The 20,827-nt window shown below is 39.4% G+C and overlaps 1 protein-coding gene across 4 annotated transcripts in view; it reads right to left on the bottom strand.

Annotated features, from left to right (window-relative positions):
• The window catches only part of COL15A1 (collagen type XV alpha 1 chain), a 114,256-nt gene that overhangs the window by 63,904 nt on the left and 29,525 nt on the right, over positions 1-20,827 (bottom strand). For all 4 annotated transcript variants that reach the window (XM_053957625.1, XM_053957634.1, XM_053957642.1 and 1 more), the window contains exons 3-8: positions 14,047-14,594; positions 10,435-10,503; positions 9,919-10,011; positions 6,082-6,208; positions 4,688-4,797; positions 1,802-1,930 (exon numbers count right to left, since the gene is read on the bottom strand). In XM_053957625.1, coding sequence (XP_053813600.1) covers positions 1,802-1,930; positions 4,688-4,797; positions 6,082-6,208; positions 9,919-10,011; positions 10,435-10,503; positions 14,047-14,594 — 1,076 coding nt within the window. The remainder of the gene's footprint in view (positions 1-1,801; positions 1,931-4,687; positions 4,798-6,081; positions 6,209-9,918; positions 10,012-10,434; positions 10,504-14,046; positions 14,595-20,827) is intronic.

Here is a 20,827-nt window from a genome sequence, read left to right as displayed (position 1 = left end):
CTGTATGAAAGTAGTCAGACTTCTGTTAATACATAAACCATAAACTTCTTGTCCAAAAACACCCTAATTGCACATAACCTGAGTTTTGGCTAAATATTTGCAAACCTAGCTACATTTCTTTAAACATACCAGTGTCTGAAGGCAGCATTCAGGAAGGAGCTCAATAATGCACCCCATGAATGACCACTGAATTATTTTTTTAATATCTTAAAACATACCAGTTTCATTTGAGGTTCAGTTGCAGGGGGCAGGAAGGATCAGGAAGCTCTCAGCAGTGGCACATGTTAGAATAGAAAAAGAGGAGCAGGCATGGGAATGGTGACAGCCTCTGGGTGGTAAGGTCCTGGAGAGGGGAAAGACGCACAAAGTGGCAGTGACAAACAAATGAGAAAGGAAACAAAGAAACCAGGCAGCAGAACATCAGTAGAGGACAGATACAGAACAGCAGCTGAGACATGCAGGGAATATGACATCTACAGGTTTGTTTTTGTGTGCTTTGCTGGGCAATACCTCACAGAGAGGATGCATGTGCAGGCTATCAGCAGCTTGTGGTGGACTGACCCAGGGGTGGAAGTTTTCTGGAGAAGCTGGGAAGGAACACCTTGGGAAGAGGACAGCAGATATGACAGAGAAGGGTAAAGCAGAGGAACTCAGAGAAAGGAAAGCAGGAATAATGAAGCAAAAGATGCAGTCGAATTACTGCACAAGGGTAATGGGGTGAGAGGCACATCTCAACTAACTCAAAAGTACTCTCAATTAACCACAAAGTTAATTGCAGCTGAGATTAGGAGCAGGCAACATGGAAGCATGTATCTATGGAGGGTCAATGAAGCGCCTGTCTAGAAAGGGTGTGAGTATGTCCCCTTTTTGAAATTCCCCTCTGCAAAAAAAAGCCAGCCTCACCAGAGCTGAATTCCTGGTACAGCTGCTTATGCCATGCCATGCCTTACTTTCTTTGTAACTGGGAAGTCATAAATTTCTCTTAGAAACCTGGATTTTGCTCTCTTGACAACCTGAGGATGTCAACCACGACACCAGAACTGTCTTCTAAAGAGAGGAGATGAAGAAAACACTTTGCTGCTTAAGCCTCAATGTAACAGAGCCTCATTAAAAAATGTGTTTTTATTAATTCAGTTAACCAAAATATGTATAAAAAAAGTTCTTGCAGGTAACCCATTTTTACCAGGAATGCCCTAAAATAGAACATCATTGTTAGAAAGATAAATAAAACAATGTAACGTAGAAGTAACAAAAGATAAAAGCAATTAATTAAATTACGATGTTCCATGTAGTGACAAAATGACAAACTAGAACAATATCAAACACAGTGGGATGTTTTGCCTCTCTTTTATCTCATGCATCTCTTTACCTCTCTTTAATCTCATGCATCTTGTGCTGATGGTTCACAAGGATCTGTAGTGTGAAATATCCTGGATATAGAGAAGTCACTGAAGGAGGCCAGTGAGTTCTGCACCTTCATACACACTCAGATGTGACAGCTGGGAGTGTGCTTCAGTACTGCCTAAGGAGTTGGTGGAATTGCTGGTCTGAGAACATTTGTATGTTGGCACAGCAGCTGTTTGCCTTTGCTTTCTGATGGTTGTCACCAGGCCCCTGTCCCTGGCACGTGTGCAGTGCAGGCAGGATCCTCCTGAGCTGCTGGGCTAAAACCCATCTTGTAGAAGAGCAACTGCTGACAGTGTGCAAGGCTGTGCAGTTCCAGGTCTCCATGCATGTGTGATGGATCACTATTACCCTTTCTAAAGCACTTGTTTTCTTTCAACAGGGAGAAAATACTCACAGGCTGACCAAGTTGCCCAAGTTTCCCTGGAGATTCAGGAGGTCCTTGATCTTTATTTTTCACATCTTCTCTTCCTGACCCTCCTAGAGAGTCTGTGGACCCATCCTCTACTTCCTGACCTTTCTGGCCCTGAGTAATTAAAATGTGAAATATGAAAAATGTGTTGTATTACTTTCCCCATTTGTCTCTCTAGCCCCTGTCCCCTTCCCTTTCTCCTATAGCCCTTGCTTTGTTCAATGCAATCAGAACCTGACAGGCACCACACAAACAGTATATTCCATTCAGCAAAGGCAATCCATGTTAAAGATCATTCATGCATCTACAAATAAGTTGCTTTCTGAGCTGGTTACCTAGATGCAAATGACCATGATCTAATTTAATAGCCACATAAATCTGCACAGTTTAAGTCAGTAGTATAGGTTTGAAAAAATATAGTTTTCACATACTTAGTCTATCAGAGAAAAAATTGCAAGAGTTAAGATAGACATGTTTTGGAGTGTTTTAGCCAACTTCCCCAAGATCCACAACTCTAACAAAAGAGCGTTACATATTGGTTAAAAAGTGGCAGAAGATGAAACAATGATAACAAAGAGTGAGAAGGGACAACAGAAAGACTAAAATATTGCTAAATATTAGCATTTGGTCAAGAGAAAGTAATAATAACAAAAGGAATAATTCAAATATTCCAGGAACAAAATAAAACCTTCCAAGAAGGAAGCTTGGACATTAATACATATTTAAATGAAAAACCAGTATACAGAAGAAAACATGTAAGTCAGTATTGTATTTTGAAACAAGCACTAGAATTTACTCACATTTTAAAACACCAATGAAATATTTTGAGTTCCATTAGCAGGTAATGAAACTAGGAGGGATGAAATATAATAACTCTCAAAGCATTTTCAAGTTAACAGGATGACAGCTTTCAGCGAAGGAACTGTAAGATGATTTTTTAAAAGACCTTTCTGGGTTTTGCCAAAAGGAAAGATCCCAAAGATCAGCAATTTTTTTTTTTTTTTTTAATCTGGACTAATTACAGAATTTTTTCTCATCTGGAAAAGCATTAGAAGACAATCTATTAGTTAAACTGTGGATAGAGATCATAGCCTGAATGAGATAACAGGATTCTTGATTCAGTGTTAGAGTACTGAAGGAGGTAGCAGGTGGTATGGCAGGACTCCTTTCAATAATCTGCCGAAGATCTTGAGAGTCTGGGCAGGTTCCTGTTGACTGGAAGATAATCTGTGTTACTCCAGTCTACAAAAAGGGTGTAAGGAAAGATTCAGAACTACAGACCTGTCAGCCTAAACTCAGTTAGGCTACATAAAGGAGAAGATTATACTGAGTACCACTGAAAAGCATTTAAAGAACACTGCACTTATCAAGAACACTCAGCTTGGGTTCACAAAGCAAAAGTCCTGTTTAACTAATTTGTTAGCTTTCTGTGGTAAAGTCACCCACATGAAGGATGAAGAGACAGAGGTGAATGCAATTTCCCTGGGTTTTTGTAAGGTTTTTGATGCTGTCCATCACAGCATCCTTTGGGGAAAATTTTCCAGCTATGGGATGAGTGGGTTCATGGCGCACTAGATAAAGATCTTGCTGAAGGACAGAGCTCAAGGGTTGCGGTGAACAGGGCCACATCTGGCTGGTGACTGGTCACCAGTGGTGTTCCTCAGTGCTCCATTCTATGGCCAGTTCTGTTCAATATATCTCTCAGTGATCTGGATGCAGAAATTGAATGCACCATTAGTAAGTTTGCTGATGATTCCAAAGTGGGAGGTGCTGCTGACTCTCCTGAAGGACAAGAGGCCTTGCAGAGGGATATGGATAGATTGGAGCATTGAGCAGTGATGAACATCATGAAACTAAATAAGAACAAATGCTGGATTCTGCACCTAGGCAAGAGTAACACTGGGTACAAGCAAAAACTGAGAGAGAAGTGGCAGTAACAACTCCTTAAAATTATTATTTTCTAAATGATTGGTCATTTTAATATATAATCATCTTGGGTATCTGTGTAATGAAAAATATGTAGAATTTGATATAAAGTTAAGGAAAACTTATAAAGATCAGTAAGCAGCAAAACTACTTGTCACAACAGATTTTAGCTTAATGTGTCACAATTCCTTAATCAAGACCAAATTTTTATTTAAGAAAAATGTCCCAAAATGAAAAAAAAAGAGATGGTAATAGTTAATCAGATATTTCGTTTATCTATTTATTTATATAAACTAATATTAGAATTGCTGCTTTAAAAATACATGCATGCAGGCATGAAAATGTTAGAGGAATTATATGTGGAAGCTCTCCAACAAATACGAAAAGTTCTTGTATGTCTGCTCCAATGGATGCTAACTTAATGTTTCACCACTTGACATATTTTACCATAGTAAACACAGGAACGCAAGAAGACCCTGCAAGGAGCAGCCTTAAACACTTGAACTAAACACACATAATGTGGAAATTTTATTCTAAATTTCTGTCATTTATTACACTGTATGTTTACTAGCAAAAAGAAGCTGTCATGACTGCAGTTTCAAGCAATAAAAAGAATGAACTTTTGCTGTAGGGGTCTCAAGGCAAGAGGAAGGAAAGGTCATTATTTATTTTTTGCTTAGAAAAATCTGTGGTGGCTGTTGAAGTAGGAATGTTAATCAATAAAAAATGTACCACCAGATGGTTATTTTGAAACATACCAACAAATAAGGCATGTATTCCAGTAGCTCACAGGATTCCAAATGGGTGACCTACGTAATTCTAATTTGTAGAATCACATAGAATTCATGTTACACACTGCCTTACAAATGCTACATGTTTCAAAGCCCAGATTTTCCTGTTCTTGGGACTAAAAGATTAGGTATGTGATCCACCCATTATACAGACCTCCTCTCTGCTCACTCCTGGCAAAACATCAGCACCAGAGCCATCTTCTCTTAACATTTTATGTGTGACAGTGGTAGACGCACTGTTGCCTTGTCCAGTTTCCATGACAGCTAAATATAAATAAAATAATCACTTATTAATGAGAGAGCAAAACAAAACCTGCCCAGAGGTATTTATCAGAGACAGATGCTGCAAGTTTTATGAAGAAAGAAATTATTCAGATTATGACTAAAATACATTCCAAAGATTAATATTAGTCATTTTACAACTCTGAAAATTTTAAAAGAAAAGGAAAAAAAGAGAAGGGAGAGAGTAAAATTACAAAACATGTCTATTTTAATGTCAAGGACTGTATTGCATCATCACGTTTTCCTCAAGTTCTAGTCTAATGGCTGCATATTTGTCACCCATGTAACACAAAAAAATTAGAGTTAATTCAACAGGTACTATCTGAAGTATGTGTGGAGTTAAAATAACAACATTGTCTTTGGCCTTATTAATATGTTTAGCTTTTTTTCTTGTTTTCAAGGAGTGCCCTGAAGTTGTCCTAGCAGTGGAGAACAGGATTCCCCACTGCATTATGCCTTGCTGTCATTGCTTTGCTGCCTACACTTGCACCCAAAACACCCCACTGGTGCATTAGGCACATTCACGTCCTTTGGAGGCAATAGAAGTAGTAAATAGTTTATTCCTTGGCAGGATTGAGTTTTACTGAAAGGCTGTGCTTTACTGTACCAAATCATCAAATAAATATCCATCTTAAATCCCTTTTAAAGGTGCCAAGTGCTTTTAGAGCCAGCAGGACTGTTTGCAGAGGTATGACTCAAGGGGTGCCATGCTTCTCACCAACCTGAGCAGAATGAAGAGGATTTCTCTCCTTTCATTCCTTTTTTTTTTTTTTTTTTTTTTTTTTTTTTTTTTTTTTTGGTAGATTGCCACAGCAGCAGCTCCTCCTCAGGTCAGTTTCTTAGTTTTATCCAAGTATTTTTTTAAAGATTTTAAAATATGAACTACAATTCTGTAACTGAAACTTCCACACTATAGAAGGGTAAATCCATTCTCTGCATGTTTAACAACAATGAGTCTGAGATAAGCCTCTATATGGAGGGAGAAGTGAGATATCTTTTGAACAGTGGCAGTAGTTGCTACCACTTACCTTTGCTGCTATTAATAAATTGCAGTTTAACAGACTGCACTTTCAAAGACTAAATGTTTGATGTGCCAATTCTTTTCTAGCACACAGGATGTCCAAAACCATAGGATTTTTCTTTCCTGGCAGCACTCAAAATATGACAGCGGTTTTCCATACACAGGGAAATGACAGACTCAAAACCAGAGAATGTAAATGACCCCACACCCCCCCAAAAAAAAAGCCCCAAAACTTGAGGCAGTGCCTTGTTCTTCAAATTTAGCTGCTTCTGAGGTTTCTTCTGATCTGTGATTTCCAGAGAAATCATTCTCTTCCAAATAAGCCAACATGGTTGGGGGGGCTTCGACTGGCTCAGCCAACATATCTTCAGGCTAAAAAAAAAAAAAAAATCCCGAAGAACGGTTTAGAGTAAAGGCTTATCACACGTTTTAAAGGACAAATCACTGGATTACTTTCCTCAAAGCACAGTAATCAGAACTACCACATCTGTGAAGCAAACCAGAATTCTGAGAAAAAATAGTATAGTACCTTTGGAATCCATTCCTCCAAAGCAAGGGATGTACACTTGAGAAACCCACAGAGAGGGAGGAAACCACAAGCAACATACACTTGTCAGAGACTGTATTTTCAGGTAGGATCTTTGGCTTGGTTCATTCCAGCTTGGTTCATTCCAGCTCAGCATTGCTTTACCTACTAAAATGTCTTTATTCCAACCCACGAGTTTTCTGACTTCTCTTCCAATTCTATGCCCATCCCACTGGTGGGGCAATGAGGGAATGGCTGTGTGGTGCTTAGTGGCCAGCTGGGATTAAATCATATCTTTCATAAGGAGGAATAAAAGCCAAAAATTCTACTATTGCTGTGTGTAATTTTGAATAGTGCAGTAATTATGAAGATTATTAAACAGAAGTTAAAAACAATAGCTAAAAAAATTGATATTTTTCTGGATAGAGAAGCTAGACGTATTTCCTGAAATAGCTACAGTTTTATCCAAATGAGAAAAAGTGAAGGCACAGTAAGATTTCCTGGATTAAATTTTGTGGTGTGATGTAAAATGCAGAGGAGTCATCAAGCACTAGGGTGATTTTGCTGCCATTTGGAAAAACCCTACCTGGCTGCAAAAATTCAGGAAAAGTAAAGTGCAAATCCTGCATCCAGTGAGGAATTACCCCATGCAGCAGTACCAGCTGGGGCCATCTGCCTGTCTTTTGATCACTTTGGGAAAGTTGAGAGCGCAAGGACTGCCTCAAGCAGGCTTAGAACTATCTTATCAATGTGTAGAAGATCTTGGTAAGAGGGAGTAAAGAAGACAGAACCAGATCCTTCTCTGTAGCCAGTGAAGGGAAAAGAGACAATGGACACACATTGAAATACAAGAAATTCAGGCTCTATGTCAGAAAAAACCTGCATTGAAAAAGAGAGGCGGTGGAGTCTCCATTCTTGAGGAAATCCAAAACCAAATGGCACTGAACAACCTGCTTACTGAGCAACTTGCTGTATTTGGCTCTGTTTTGAAAAGGGAATTGGACATGTGTCGTGGTTTGACATGGAAGTGAATTTTTTCAGGAAGTTGGTAGTCAAACCAATCAGTGGTCAGGGTTGGATATTGGCATTTGGACTGACCACTGAAGGTATGGACACGCCTCTGAGAACACAGGGGGTTAAAAGCAAGAACTCCCAGGGGAACTGTCTCTTTGGTTCCGGTTGTCGAGAGTGCAGTGCAGACTCTCCCCCGCCCAGCCACAGGCTGGGTGGAGGAGGGGAAGCCATGCGGCCTGGTTGAGGTCGGCGAGGGGAGAAGCGACTCGAACCGAGCCAGCTCCTGCAGATGGAAGGGTGGAGAGAAACGGATATTTGTTCCCCCCATCCCAAAGGGAAAGAGACAGAGAGCCTGACGGCATCTGGAAATTTGCCGGCAGAGGAGAAGGCGGGGGAAGATGCCCAGTGTGGAAGTTGGGAGTTCTGGGCAGAGATTTCAGCTGTCCGGGGAGTCCGAGACTTTTAACCCTTTTCTGGGAAATGAAGGCTTTGTAAATTATTACTGCTCCTCCATTTGTAGTGGAAGAGAGACAGTCTGGGACCTGAGATGTTAGAAGAAGAAATTTTTAGGTGGGAGGAGATGATGGAGTAGCTTTTGGCTGGACTTTTCTTGTTAGCCATAGACTGAACCAAAATTCTCCTGCAACAGAGACTGCATTTTTAGGGGGATGTAGTTGTGAACCAAAGAGACCTGCTTCAACAACTACCAGCACAGGAATGGAGAGAACAGAGAAAAGCCAAGGAGGTTGTGGTAATGCCCTCTGTCTTCAGGAAGAAGATGATCTCTGTTCTTGGACCCTCGCCCCCAGGGGGAAAATGGGGAGGGACTGTAGTCCCAAGATGAGAAGCTGAACTGTTGTCTCTTTTGGTCCATGGCAAAGCATCCTTAAAGGAGCCCTATGGGCAGTCTGTCCGTGCATGGTGGTGAGAGCACTGTGACATGGAAAGGAGAGTGTCACACTGGCAGATTTTCTCCAGGCAGTTGCCATGTGTGACATGGAAACACAGGAGGTGGCAACTGTGTTTCCTGGGGGGTCGATGGTGCAAGAGACACTCCTCTCTCCCTGGATGGACTGAGTATTGATTATCTGAAGGGTTTCAACTTGATCAGGAATCCCGGGTGGTGTCTCACTGTAGTTTTTTGGAAATTGGGTGGAAGGAGGAGTGTTTTGGAGGGTCTTCATTCTGGATTTAGTGTGTGTGTCTTTTATAGTAGTAGTAGTTTAATAAACTTTTTTTTCCTTTCGTTATTAAGCTTGGGCCTGCTCTGCTCTGTTCCTGATAACATATCATAGCATTTATGTTGGGAAGTTGTATTTTCATGGGGGCACTGGCATTGTGCCAGTGTCAAACCATGACAACAGGGCAATTTTCAAAGGTCTCTTTCAAACTCAGCTAGTCAGTGATTCTGCACAAAGCACAAGGCAGGCCAAAATTACTTTAGTGAGCTATATGGAAAAGGCAAAAAAAAAGACAAAAAATTTATTCAAACATATCAGGAGCAGGAGGCTAGGTCAATACTTAATAAAGTTATAAAAAGAGTGATCAGAGAATTTGAAGTCTATAATAGAAAAAAAAAAGGTTTTCTTCCATTCATGTTGACCCTGGAAGAGTTAAAATTCCAAGAAAAATATTCTTGGGAAACTCAGCAGTAGATATGACTAAAATGGAAGTCTTTGTATGAAAAGGGTAGGAAACACTGTAAGTGAATGACAAAACATCACAACCAAAAAGTATTTGCCCACGGGTTCTGTAAGATCCAACAGTGAAATAGTTGAAGTATGTACAATATTAGACAAATGTGAGCATGGCTTCTGCGAAGTCATTTCTCAGAAAACAACTAATTTCCTCTAAAGGAACCAATGAGAACTTGTATTTTAAAAAAGAATGTTTGACACAAACAGCATGGAAAGCTTCATTGTGAGGAGTGGACTGGAATATTTAAGCTTGGTGCAAAAAGTGGGGAGGACACAATGTGTTAGAATTCTCTAAACATGGTAAGAAACAGCTGTTGACACTGTTATCCAGCCAACTAACCATCAAATGAGAGCCACAGTCAGCATGTTCAGAAGGGCAAGAAAAAGGTGCACGTCCTTCACAAAACATGTCATTAAATTAGCTAAGGAATTCTGCAGCAGGAATCAGAGGGTGGTGAAATTCTCATGTGATAAAAAAATCCCAAATAACAAAACAAGAAATTCAAGGATCAATAACTCAGCTGAGTTCTAACCACATATAATCTTGGTGCAAGCATTTCCTGAGATAAAAATTGGTGCAGATTAAGAGTGTTCCCAGGAAGTGTCATATCTATTTCCCAATCTTGTATTATACTCTTCCCAAGATCTGGTTGCTGATTGTTATCAAATATACCAGATTTTTTATCTGGCACTGTGCCATCATTCTCATGGATAAGTTCACATTGTTCTCATGGGAGCCTTTGGAAATTGCCCAATATGAAAGCTATTCATCAAATTCAGACCCCATCCTTTAAAAGAGTAATATTAAAGCAGAATTTTAAAGTAAATAAAGCAAATAAATTTACCCTTATGGGAAGACGGGAAGGTGCAAGGGCTTCTTGTGCTTCAGAACTGTCATGTTCCTGAATGCTGCCATTGCCACTGCTGTCCCCTGAAGCCTGTGCAAAACCCAATTATTGGGAGGAAGTTCATAAAAGTCAGAGAAAAAAGCATGATCTCCAAGGAACTGGCTATTTAAATGCAGAAAAATGCCACTTTTTTTTTGGCTGGTGAAACCTCAGTGTCATTATGACGATAACATTTTTCAGTACTTACAGCATTCCATGAAAATTACCCTTCAGAAAAATAAAAGCTATAGTTCATTTCCTGAAAGCTTTTTTAGACAAAACAAAATGATACTTTTTGAAAATATAGGTTTTTGGGGGTTGTACAGGAAAAAAAATCTACCCCACAGACTGTTTTAAGTATGATACAATGTTTCCAAGAAAAAAAAATCTACATTTAATGTTATGAAAGATGTCAAATGGGAATTTACTTTGAAATCTCTGAGGCATTGAGGTAGTGTTTATAAGAATACTTACATAAGGGTCATCACAATGATCCTCAGTAGCCCTTGAGTCAGACTTGATTGTCAGATGTTGAATTGAGCCCTACATGGAACATCAAAAATATTTCAAGGAAGTATTAAGTAGGATGTGTGAAGGAGAGTGAGGGTGGAGGGTGGAAATTAAACAAAACAACACAATACCCCAAACCATGTTCTGATTTACTTGGAAAATGGTCTTAAATATAAAATTTCATTATAGTAATCCAAATTTAAGATATAAATATGTTCACAACTTTTTCTTTTGCAAAATGTAGAGCAAATGGAAGCTGCCAGAATATAATGACTGTCATGTCCCAATGACACTATGATCAGCACACTGCATTGTTAATGCCCCATCTGAAGAATCTAGTCATGGATTATGTCATACACGCTGTAAAAAACTCTGGGTTTTTAGGTAAGAGGTACATTGCAGCTCCAGAAGTGGCGTATGAAAACCCTAAAAATGGAGACAAAGGATGGGAAGGGAATAAGTTATGAAGTGAGTCAGGAAGAAACCAGTTTAAAACTTTCCAGAGAGGAAATAAAGGAGATGGATATTCTGATAATAAATGTTTCTTTTTTCAGTCACAAACTGTACTTCTCAGTCTGACATGCTGAAAGAGCAGTAACAATTTCATTTAAAACATTTAACTATTGTTTCTGCAAAGACTCAAAGTGCTTTAAGAAATATGGGAGATGTTTCCTTATTACAAGATCTCACAGAGTTAGACATGATGCACAATAGGGCACAAAGATAGATATTCAAGTCAAGAACCTGTTTACATATAACACACAACCTAGAATATTTTAGAAATTAATAAAATTTTTGATTCTATCTTCTAAAATCCTCTAATTTATCTGCCTTTGAAGACTATGAAACTCATACACTTGGTGCCTCCTGAGTTTGCTGGACTTCTGAGGCAATAGCTCAGTAATCTCAACATCCTATTTCTCTCAAAACTTAATGGGCAACTCAGATATTGAAGAACATCAGACTGACTGAGCAGTTCACTGAAAAATCATACATGAAAGGAGGCACAACCAATTAAGTAGTCTCCTGGAAGTGATCTTTTTTTCACAGTACAAGTGAATCACATTTGGAGAACACATTCTCTTCTTGCTCTCATCTGTGGCCCTGGATGATAAAGAAAGCAAAATGGAGAGCTCTAATGTTTCCCAAGTTTTACAGCTAGCTGATTCCTCTAACTAGGAAAATCATGGACCTGCATGATAGTCTGCATGATAGAGGTGGTAGATATGTGATATTTACTTCCTCTCTGGATCTTATAGCTGCTGCTGCCTTCCCTGTAAAAACTAGTTTGCAGCATCTGGCATCATCACTGGTTCAGCTATACTTGGTTGTTGTCTGGTTTCTACTTCTCTTTACAAGCATCAGGGCTAGATTTTCCTTTGGTCTCAATAAAACTGATAATAGTTATGTCCTTTTGTGTCTGATAACCACAGCCTTAGACACAAGAATTCCCATTAGCCAGAGCAAACCAACATCTGACATCTATTCATTTGCACAATCTGCTATGATTTGCTTCTGTTTTGGGCAATTAATGTAAACAGTTCTTGGCATAGAAATAGAGTTTGAGTGAGGTTCAAGCATTTAGTTTTTCTACTCAAAAGCAATTGTGACATATGATGCAAGCAGAAATAAATGCATGGGAACCTAGACTACAAGTCACAATTAGTGCTAATAAAGCACTCAGAGTACTGGCTGAAATTTATGTACTCAATATAGCACACAGAAGAGCCTCTTTCCATGGAAATGCATTACAGTGTCATCCACCATGCATTTCTGTCATCATATTTCCAGATTTATTAGTGATCATCTCAGCAAGTGATCATCACATGTGTTTTCCAGGTGGGATAATGTCCTGGGTTGCAAGATGTGGGTGGGTATGTGTATTCTATTGCCATCTGTTAGAGGTGGGGCAGTTATCTTCTGTTAATTGGGCAGTTTTCTTTATCTCTTCCACAAACCAATCTTCACTCTGGGAAATATCTGCTGTTAATGGGCCACTGAGTGTTACTGCATGATTGATAAAATGACATCATTCCATTGTGAAGAAGTTCTGCCCAGAGGGAGAAGCCAAGCATTCCTACCTGGATATAATCTGAGACTTGAAACACCAGTCAGCCTTTTCCACTGGACTCCCAGAGGAGCAGCTGTCTTCTCCACTGGATTCCTACAGGAAGATCAGGCTCATCTACACCACCACTGGATCTTCAGAGGAAAACTACACCCTTCTACAGGATCACTGTTTCAACAGAACCACACCTGCTGCTCCAGGAGGACTGCAGCCACCATTTCAGTTGAACTGCTACCAACACCCTGACCAATAGGGTGTCAGGTCATATTCTGACTCTGTCAGTGTTGTTTTGTATCACTGCATTTTTTATTTTATTTTTATTTTCTTCCCTAATAAAGAACTGTTACTCCTGCTCCCATATCTTTGCCTGAGAGCCCCTTAATTTCAAAATTATAACAATTCGGAGGGAGAGTTAACATTTTTCATTTCAGGGGAGGCTCCTGCCTTCCTTAGCAGACACCTGTCTTTTTCAAACCAAGACAGATACCAAAGTGGTTTCCGTTTCTTGAATCCTACTTTCTCAATACTCCAGTCCTCCTATTTGCCTAAGAAAGGTAGCATCAACATACAGTTTTCCTACATATCACTTTCCACCCTTTATTTCCTGCTAATCCATATAGTTCTGTGATTCTAGGTGCTTAGACTAGTCAGACGAATGAGAAAAGTACATTAAACTTGCTGCTTACCAGGTGGAGCTCACAACCTGCCAGTATGCCTGCATTTTGGAAAGAACATCTTTATTCCCTAAAGAAAAGGATTCACTCTGTTTTGTGCTGCTGCTTGACTAATTTAGAAGAGACGTTAATTTCTCAAAACACAGTACAAGTTCTGAAGTACAGGAAATACAAAAATAGGACAGATAAAGTGTCACATTTTCCTTTCCATTTGACAGAGTTGATCTCACATATAATGTCTGCTCTCGGTGGCTGAGAATTTCAGTCAGGATGCAGCAGGAAAGATGCTTGCACTCAAGCTAAGAAGGCTTGAGAGCCTTGTAGTAGTGGTTTTGGTGCATTCTATTCCCTAAAGCACCTGATAAGCTTTAAATAACAAATAAATTCTAAAAATACACACTCATCTTCCAACTATCTTTACCTTTGATGACATCATTCTCCTTCTGATGTTGAATATGAATTCCTAACTAATTAGAATTAAAAGCATTGGCTTAATAGTATTCTCAGAAATTAGGAAAATGAATTCTCTGAAATCTGCCCTTCTTAGAAAGGCTATAAAAATTATGTGACATATTTTCTTTGAAATTTCTAATATTCAAACTGAAGATTTGGCTTAATACCTAGACTATTAATAAAATTCTGAGGCTCTCATAACATTTGTATATTAAACTAGAGGTTATATAACTTCACTGCCCAAACCCTAGCTAGGTATGGAAAATACAGGCTATATGATTTGACTCTCACTTGGGATATATCCACATTAAGCAGGACTTCTTGGGTAGGGAGTACATGCATTAAACACTGAGGCATGTGAATTTATCAGACAGCACTTACTGTGAACTTTTCCAGTCCTGTGGCTCCTGCATTACCAACAAATATGCCAGAGCTAGATTCAAATACCAAGGTTTGAGCAGGCCTTTGAAACTGAAGCCTCTGATATTCTTCACAGTCCATGAACAAAGCAATATCATTCCCCTCAACAGTCACTATAAATTTATTCCACCTGTTAGTCATCACTGGCACTTTAAAAGAAGCAGCCTCTTGGGAGATATGGGATCCAGGCTCTGTGTAGTACATGATTATTCTCTGGGTGCTGTCATCAACTGGTGAAATCCTCAGTCCTAGGTAGATTGTTTTCTGGAAGGCATCTGTTATTGCAAAGAGCACTCCTCCATGATCACTGTTTGGTTTCACAGTAACCATGATAGCAAAATCTCTGTAGAAAGGTGATGGTATGATAGTACTGGTCAGCCGGCCGATGTTGGAATCTGGACCAAAGCTGTAAGCTGGGAACCCTCCATAGCCCGTTACAAAGTAGACAGAAGGAGGAAGAGGGACTCCTATTAACTCCGTGAGGTCAAGGTGTCCTTTCGACCCTCGTTCTGTGCATGAGAGAAAATGTGTTATTTGACCTTGAGGTACACAGCCCATTTGATTTACATGATTTAAGAAAGGCCTGAAAAACTGAAATGCAGTGTTATAATACCAGGAACATACTTCTGATACTTCAAGCCACAGTCCAGGTAGTGCTAAACACATCCAGCTATGTACACATGTCATTATTTGTCCTTTGACTAACAGAGATTACTTGTATGCTAAAGGAAGGCACATGTAAACATTTGGTGAAATTGAATGGCAACAAATATTTCCTGCAACATATATTTACTTCAACTGTCCATAAACTGCAAAAAATGCTGAATGTGCTTGCATAATGGATTCAGTGGAAAATGAGCAACATTTGATTTCTTAAATATATTGAGATACATATTTTCTCACAAAGACAGCAATATTTCTCTACAAACAGCATGGTACAGTTTCACAAAACAGGATAAAATTTACAGTTGCTTTAGCCCTTGCAGTTACCTATGTTTACAACAATGGTTAGATTTTATTTATGTCCTATTTTCAAATTTATCTCCTAAATTGCACTGTGTACATAATAAATACTGTTCAGCAATCAAAACTCAGTTTTGAAAGGAGAGTATTTACACTTTGGCAAAAAGGCAGAATTATGTATCTCTGCCAGACATGCCCAGAGAGATAGCTCCTACCAGGTAATGAAGGAGCAATGACAACAGCTAAGTATCTGCACCCAATTTTAACTAGAACCTTGGGGAGGCGCACTCTAGCAGCATAACAGGAACACAATTTCCAATTTTCTTCTTCTAAGAAGTAAAAGCAAGCAAGAAAAGATAACATTTTTAATCATAATGACCAATTCAGATCTGAATCTGTACAGAAATCCTCTTTAGATTTTTAAACTTATTCAGTTACCTGTGACTGCAACAGCTGTATAGGCTGAATAAATCCAAATGGAATAGTAATAGAAAAGGTACGACAGTCCATCTGAATAGCACAAGCAAAATGAACTGAAAAACTTTGCTTAAAATACCTGATTAAAATAAGACAAAATAAAAGAATCTTACCCTTTGTTCTGTAAACTGGCAATCTGATTCTAATGAAGAGCTAGAGAGTTTATTCAGCTGCAATGTACTTCTGTTATTCATTGCTTATATACAGTACCAGCCTGGAATATGCATGGCAAAGTGTCTTCCATTGTACTAGTGGCTTTGCAAAGAAATTGTAAAGTGTTCTTCCTGTGCCAAAGATGTTATAGCACAGTTGAAATAAATCCTAATCTATCTTATTCTCTGTACTTTATAATCATCGAATCATAAAAGTTGGAAAAGACCTCCAAGATCATTGAGCCCAAATGTTAACCCAGCCCCATCATGTTCACCACTAAACCACGTCCACAACTGCCACATCCACACAACTTTTGAACATTTCCAGGGGGAGCTCATTAACTGAAAAAAGGCTGATGTGCTTCATACAGAAACAATTGCCCTGAAATATTTTTGAAAGCAGAGATGTTTTGTTTAGAAAAACTAGCTCCCCATCCTGAAACGAAATCCCTTTGGCACTTTTAAATGCTTTGCCAGATAGAATTTCCCAACCCCCCCCCTTCCCAATAGCTTAAAAAGTGGATATACTTATTTTAGGGCCAAACACAGCTAACAATATTTTGATTGTCAGTCTAATATTGGGTAATGTTTTCACACATACATACACATAAAGGAACTTGCACTACAAACAAAATACATAAGCCATTACACAATGGTAAGAAGGTCAGGAAATTAGTGATCTTGAAGGATAATATATGAATTGTACACTGATACCAAAGCTACATCCAAAGAGTCATGGTAAAGTGACCAAGAAAGGAGATGGACAATATTTAATGTTGCTGTTGAGGCAGGACGGGAACAATGAACTCCAGTTCAGAAGGCGAGAAGAAAAACTCTACTGATTTATTTCAAATACATTGCTCTTTTTATAGAGAACATCGTGCAGACTAATTTCATTGGTCTTAAAGTAAAAACATCTCACACCATTGGTACGCAGTGAATGACGCACGGTGGCAGAACGTATGTATAGACAATGTGAATAACAAGAGAGATAGTGAATTATTTACATTCCTTTCCAACTCTTTCCCAGGCTTAGTCTGGTAGAATCTCTCTCTTTTTCTCTCTGACTGAACTGAGAATATCCATAATCTAAGATGTTCAACAATCAGGCTTGGACAGCAGGATGCATCCTAGGAGCGAAATCAATAAATACAACTGTAGTTTCACATTTCCCATTCTCAAGGGAAGATTTGATGATTGGAAAGGACCCCATTTATTCTCCCCACACAACGTGTGGAGCTGCAGTCTAGTTGCAGTTTCCCAGTCATTTATCCAACAGTAACAGACAGAGCCCCTAACATGAGCTCTTTTAGCCTCTGAGACAAACAAAACATGTTTGCAAAAGGTGGCAGCAAAAGACAGCAAAGAGTCAGGATTTTCATTTCAGTAAAATAAGTCAGAAGGCCCAGGAAGAGTCTGAAATTCAGTGAGGTTGGGGTAGAAACTTGCACCTACCCACTTGTCCTAGTTTAGGGCAAAATTTGTGAGAGGACCTCCGGAAGGAGCCCCCAGAAAGCAAACCCCCCACGGCCCCTCCCCCACCTGGTTCGGGAAGGATTTCCTCAGAGAGAAATGGAAAAAACCTGTTTATTTAACAAGCAAAAACACTCCCCAATACAAAAAAAACAACACCAGATGACAAAACCCTTTCACCGTTCTGAAGAGATGACAAATTCAGAAAGTCTCTCCTGGGAGTGGTTGCCCAGCTATCAGTCTCTGGTGCTGAGGATGGCTGCTGCAGGTCACAAAATGCAGACTCTTGGTGTTTCTTGATGTTTCCCAGGTCCGGGACCAGAGCAGGTTCAGATGATATTCAGGAAAGGGAAAGAGAAGGGAAAAAGAAACAGTCCAGGGTAAAAATTGGACTGCCTAGCTAAACTAACTAATAAGTAAAAGCAAAAGCAAAAGCAAGCAAGACAGCAAGCAAGCAAGCAAGCCAAGCCAGCCAAGCCTCCCCTAGACACAGAGCATGGGGGGAGGTGAGCCGGCTGATAACAAGACAAAACAATCCTTCACTTTCAGAGTCAGTCCTGAAGGCACAGAACATAATATCAGGCATAAACAGAACACACGATTTGGGATACAAACACCATACCGTCACCCTAGAACACCACTGCAGAAAATCAAAAGGAAACAATAAGTGTCCAGTCAAATTCTGTACTTACAGCTCATATCCAGCTCTTAATGGATTTATGAGGGCCTAGAGACACAGTTAAAAGCAGAATTCAGACCTACAGCCACAGGTTTTCAATTACGTCTCACAAAATTAATGTCCCCCTAATACTCTATTTATTAATGTTAGAATAAAAATACTCTCTTATTCCCTGACATAAATAGGTAAATGCTATGCTATTTTAAGTACCTGTAAGCCAGCAGAGAACTATGTTGCATCAGAATAGTTTTGTTTCAAACACTAGTAAGGCACTGGATATTGGTGAGCATCCAGAATTTGTCCCATTTTTATCCATGCTTTCTACACCTGGGGCACTGAAGTTGTAGTACAGAAGCAGCTTTAATATTAGCTATATTTTATCTCAACCAGCATAACCCCATAAATTGGGATGGTACTTTTATAATTTAGAGCTATGAGCTGTGCTGTACTTCACTTCATACTTCACATTTGTTACTATTTGTTAGTGTATTTTATAGTTGGAATTGTTATAGAATATGCTGATAGGTGGCCATTCCCACTGAGTAGCTTCAGGGACCGTTTGAGAAGCACCAATATGTTGTAAAAATCATCCAGTAAGTCAGTATATAGAGTATTTCAAGACTGCAGACTACAATAGTAAGGGTTAGGTTGTTGGGTTTTTTCCTTTTATTTCAATTTTATTATGTAATTACTTAGGCAGGGTGGAATTTCATATCTTTGGGATCCAAAATGCTTTTTCACTGCTTACAAGGGATTAAATAGAGGAAAGAAAAAAACCCACCTGCTTGGAGGCCTATTATATTTGTGTAGGTGTTGAGGCACAAACACAATATTTATATGTTACAAAAGGGAATGGAGGCAGAGAAAGGTCCATATTTATATAATTTAATTTATTACACTGTGACGTTTTGGTTAGGAGCCTCTTTCAGATGCAATTTCTGGCACCCACAGCACTGCCTCTGGTCTGTGCACAGGTGCTAGGTCATCCTGGTTGCCTCCTCCTCATGTTTTCCCTCATGGAACAGGGTAGCCCCAGTGCTAGGCCTGATGCAAAACCCTTGGATGATCAAGATGCATAATAGAATCATAGAATTCTTTGGGTTGGAAGGGACCTTCAAAGTCAAGTATTTCCAGCCCCTCTGCCATGGGCAGGGACTAGATTGCTCAGAGCCCCATCCAACCTGACCTTAAACACTTCCAGGGATGGGGCATCCACAGCTACTCTGGGCAACCTGTTCAAGTGCCTCACCACCCTTGTAAGTAAGGAACATCTTCCTAACATCTAATCTAAACCTACACTTCAGTTTATGTGTCTGACCACTACATGTCCTTGGGAAGTCCCTCTCCAGCTCTCTTGTAGGCCCCTTTAGGTACTGAAACTTGCTATAAAGTCTCCTCGAAGCTTTCTCTTCTCTAGAGAAGATGCTATCAGGATGCTATTTTAAAAGCTACTTTGGGAATATGACTAGAATCCAGAATTTTCTTACAAATAGTCATTTAAAACATGAGATTATTCACTGGGAGTAGGGTATTTGTGTTTCCTGTTGTCTACAAGAGCTCATATACAACTTGGAATACCCACAGTCCCTGTTTCTAGCTGGTTCACCACACTTCAACACAAACTAGCTTCAAAGGTGGCATAAAGCATACTCTCACACAGACTTTGGGAAACTACTACAACAGAGTCAAAGGCTACAGGGTTACAGATAAGGACGCTGTTTATTAGTCTACTTTTATCCATGGTTTCACCACTAGAAAATAGAAGCAAAGTTCAAAGGCAAGGCCCTCACCTCTGACATAGACAAAATTACCCATCTCAGACTAATTTTAAAATATGCAGTTCCAATGTTCCAAGTCTCAAAAAAAAAAAAAAAAAGATAAATATTTACAAGTCCTTTGAGCAAAAGAACATGATTGGCAGTTGTATGGTCAGACCAACCCAAGTTGCACTACTTCAAGACAAACACACTGCTGTTGTCTTCCTTGCTATGAGAAGATGCATGAGATGGACTATCTCAACTACATGAATGCAAAGACTGAAGTTACAGATGTTTGTCGTATTTGGCCCCAACCACTTACACTTTAGCAGTAATATTCATTCAACTGATACTTTAAGTATTGTCCCATTTATGTTTTCTATTATGTTTTTAGCTAGAAATGCCTGCTAACAATTATTCAGGTAAATCAGCTGCCACATTTAGCCCAATTCTGCTCCAGGCTAATGAACCATGTTGGGTACATAAGGGTCAGAATAACATGCTCAAGTGGTTGCTATTTGCTAATTATAAGAAGTCAACCATCCTGTTGCTAAGGCTATGACAGCTGGCTTTAGCTCACTCAAGGGAGGGCTTGGGTGGCTCCACACAGATGGGAGTGGGATGGGTGCTGGCTTTTAAATGAAATTATTATTTTGCCTTTGTTTCTAGCTTAACTTCACCTAGTGTTTCCCCCTGTTCCTCTTCAGACACTTTTATTGGAGCTGCTCCTGGCCCATGTCTGTGAAAGTCCATTCACTGCATGGTTGTTGACTCTCATCTCGTGCAAGAACACCTCATTTCACTGCTGTCCACTGCTGCATGAGCCTTGCAGACATCTCCTTTCCATGTTCTTTTAAGGAAATGAGATAAAAGCAGTATTCTACGAAGGCTTTCATAACCAATCCAGGCTCAGAACAGCCAAGATCAGGCACTTCTTTGTCTGCAAACTTGAGCCAAGCTGACCTTGCTTCCCTGTCCTCTTGCAGTCCAAATAATCATAAGTCCAGGTTGTAAGCTCCCTTTCCAGCAGCATAAATAAACCCTCTCTGTCTCAGTGGTGCAGTGCCTCTGCTGTCTCTACTCTGCATTCAAAGAGATGCTGTAAATGTAACAGAACATTATTTTATACCAAGTGCAGTTATGACGTGCAGTAAGAGAATTACTTCTTCCCTGCTGCCAAAGTGCTTTTATTTTGAATTAACAAGAAATATTTATAGCAATACCATTAAGCAGAGAAAATA

The sequence above is a fragment of the Vidua chalybeata genome, chromosome 1 (genome assembly GCF_026979565.1).
Source record: "Vidua chalybeata isolate OUT-0048 chromosome 1, bVidCha1 merged haplotype, whole genome shotgun sequence".
Lineage (NCBI taxonomy): Eukaryota > Metazoa > Chordata > Aves > Passeriformes > Viduidae > Vidua > Vidua chalybeata.
This window is presented reverse-complemented; position numbering and strand designations above follow the sequence as displayed.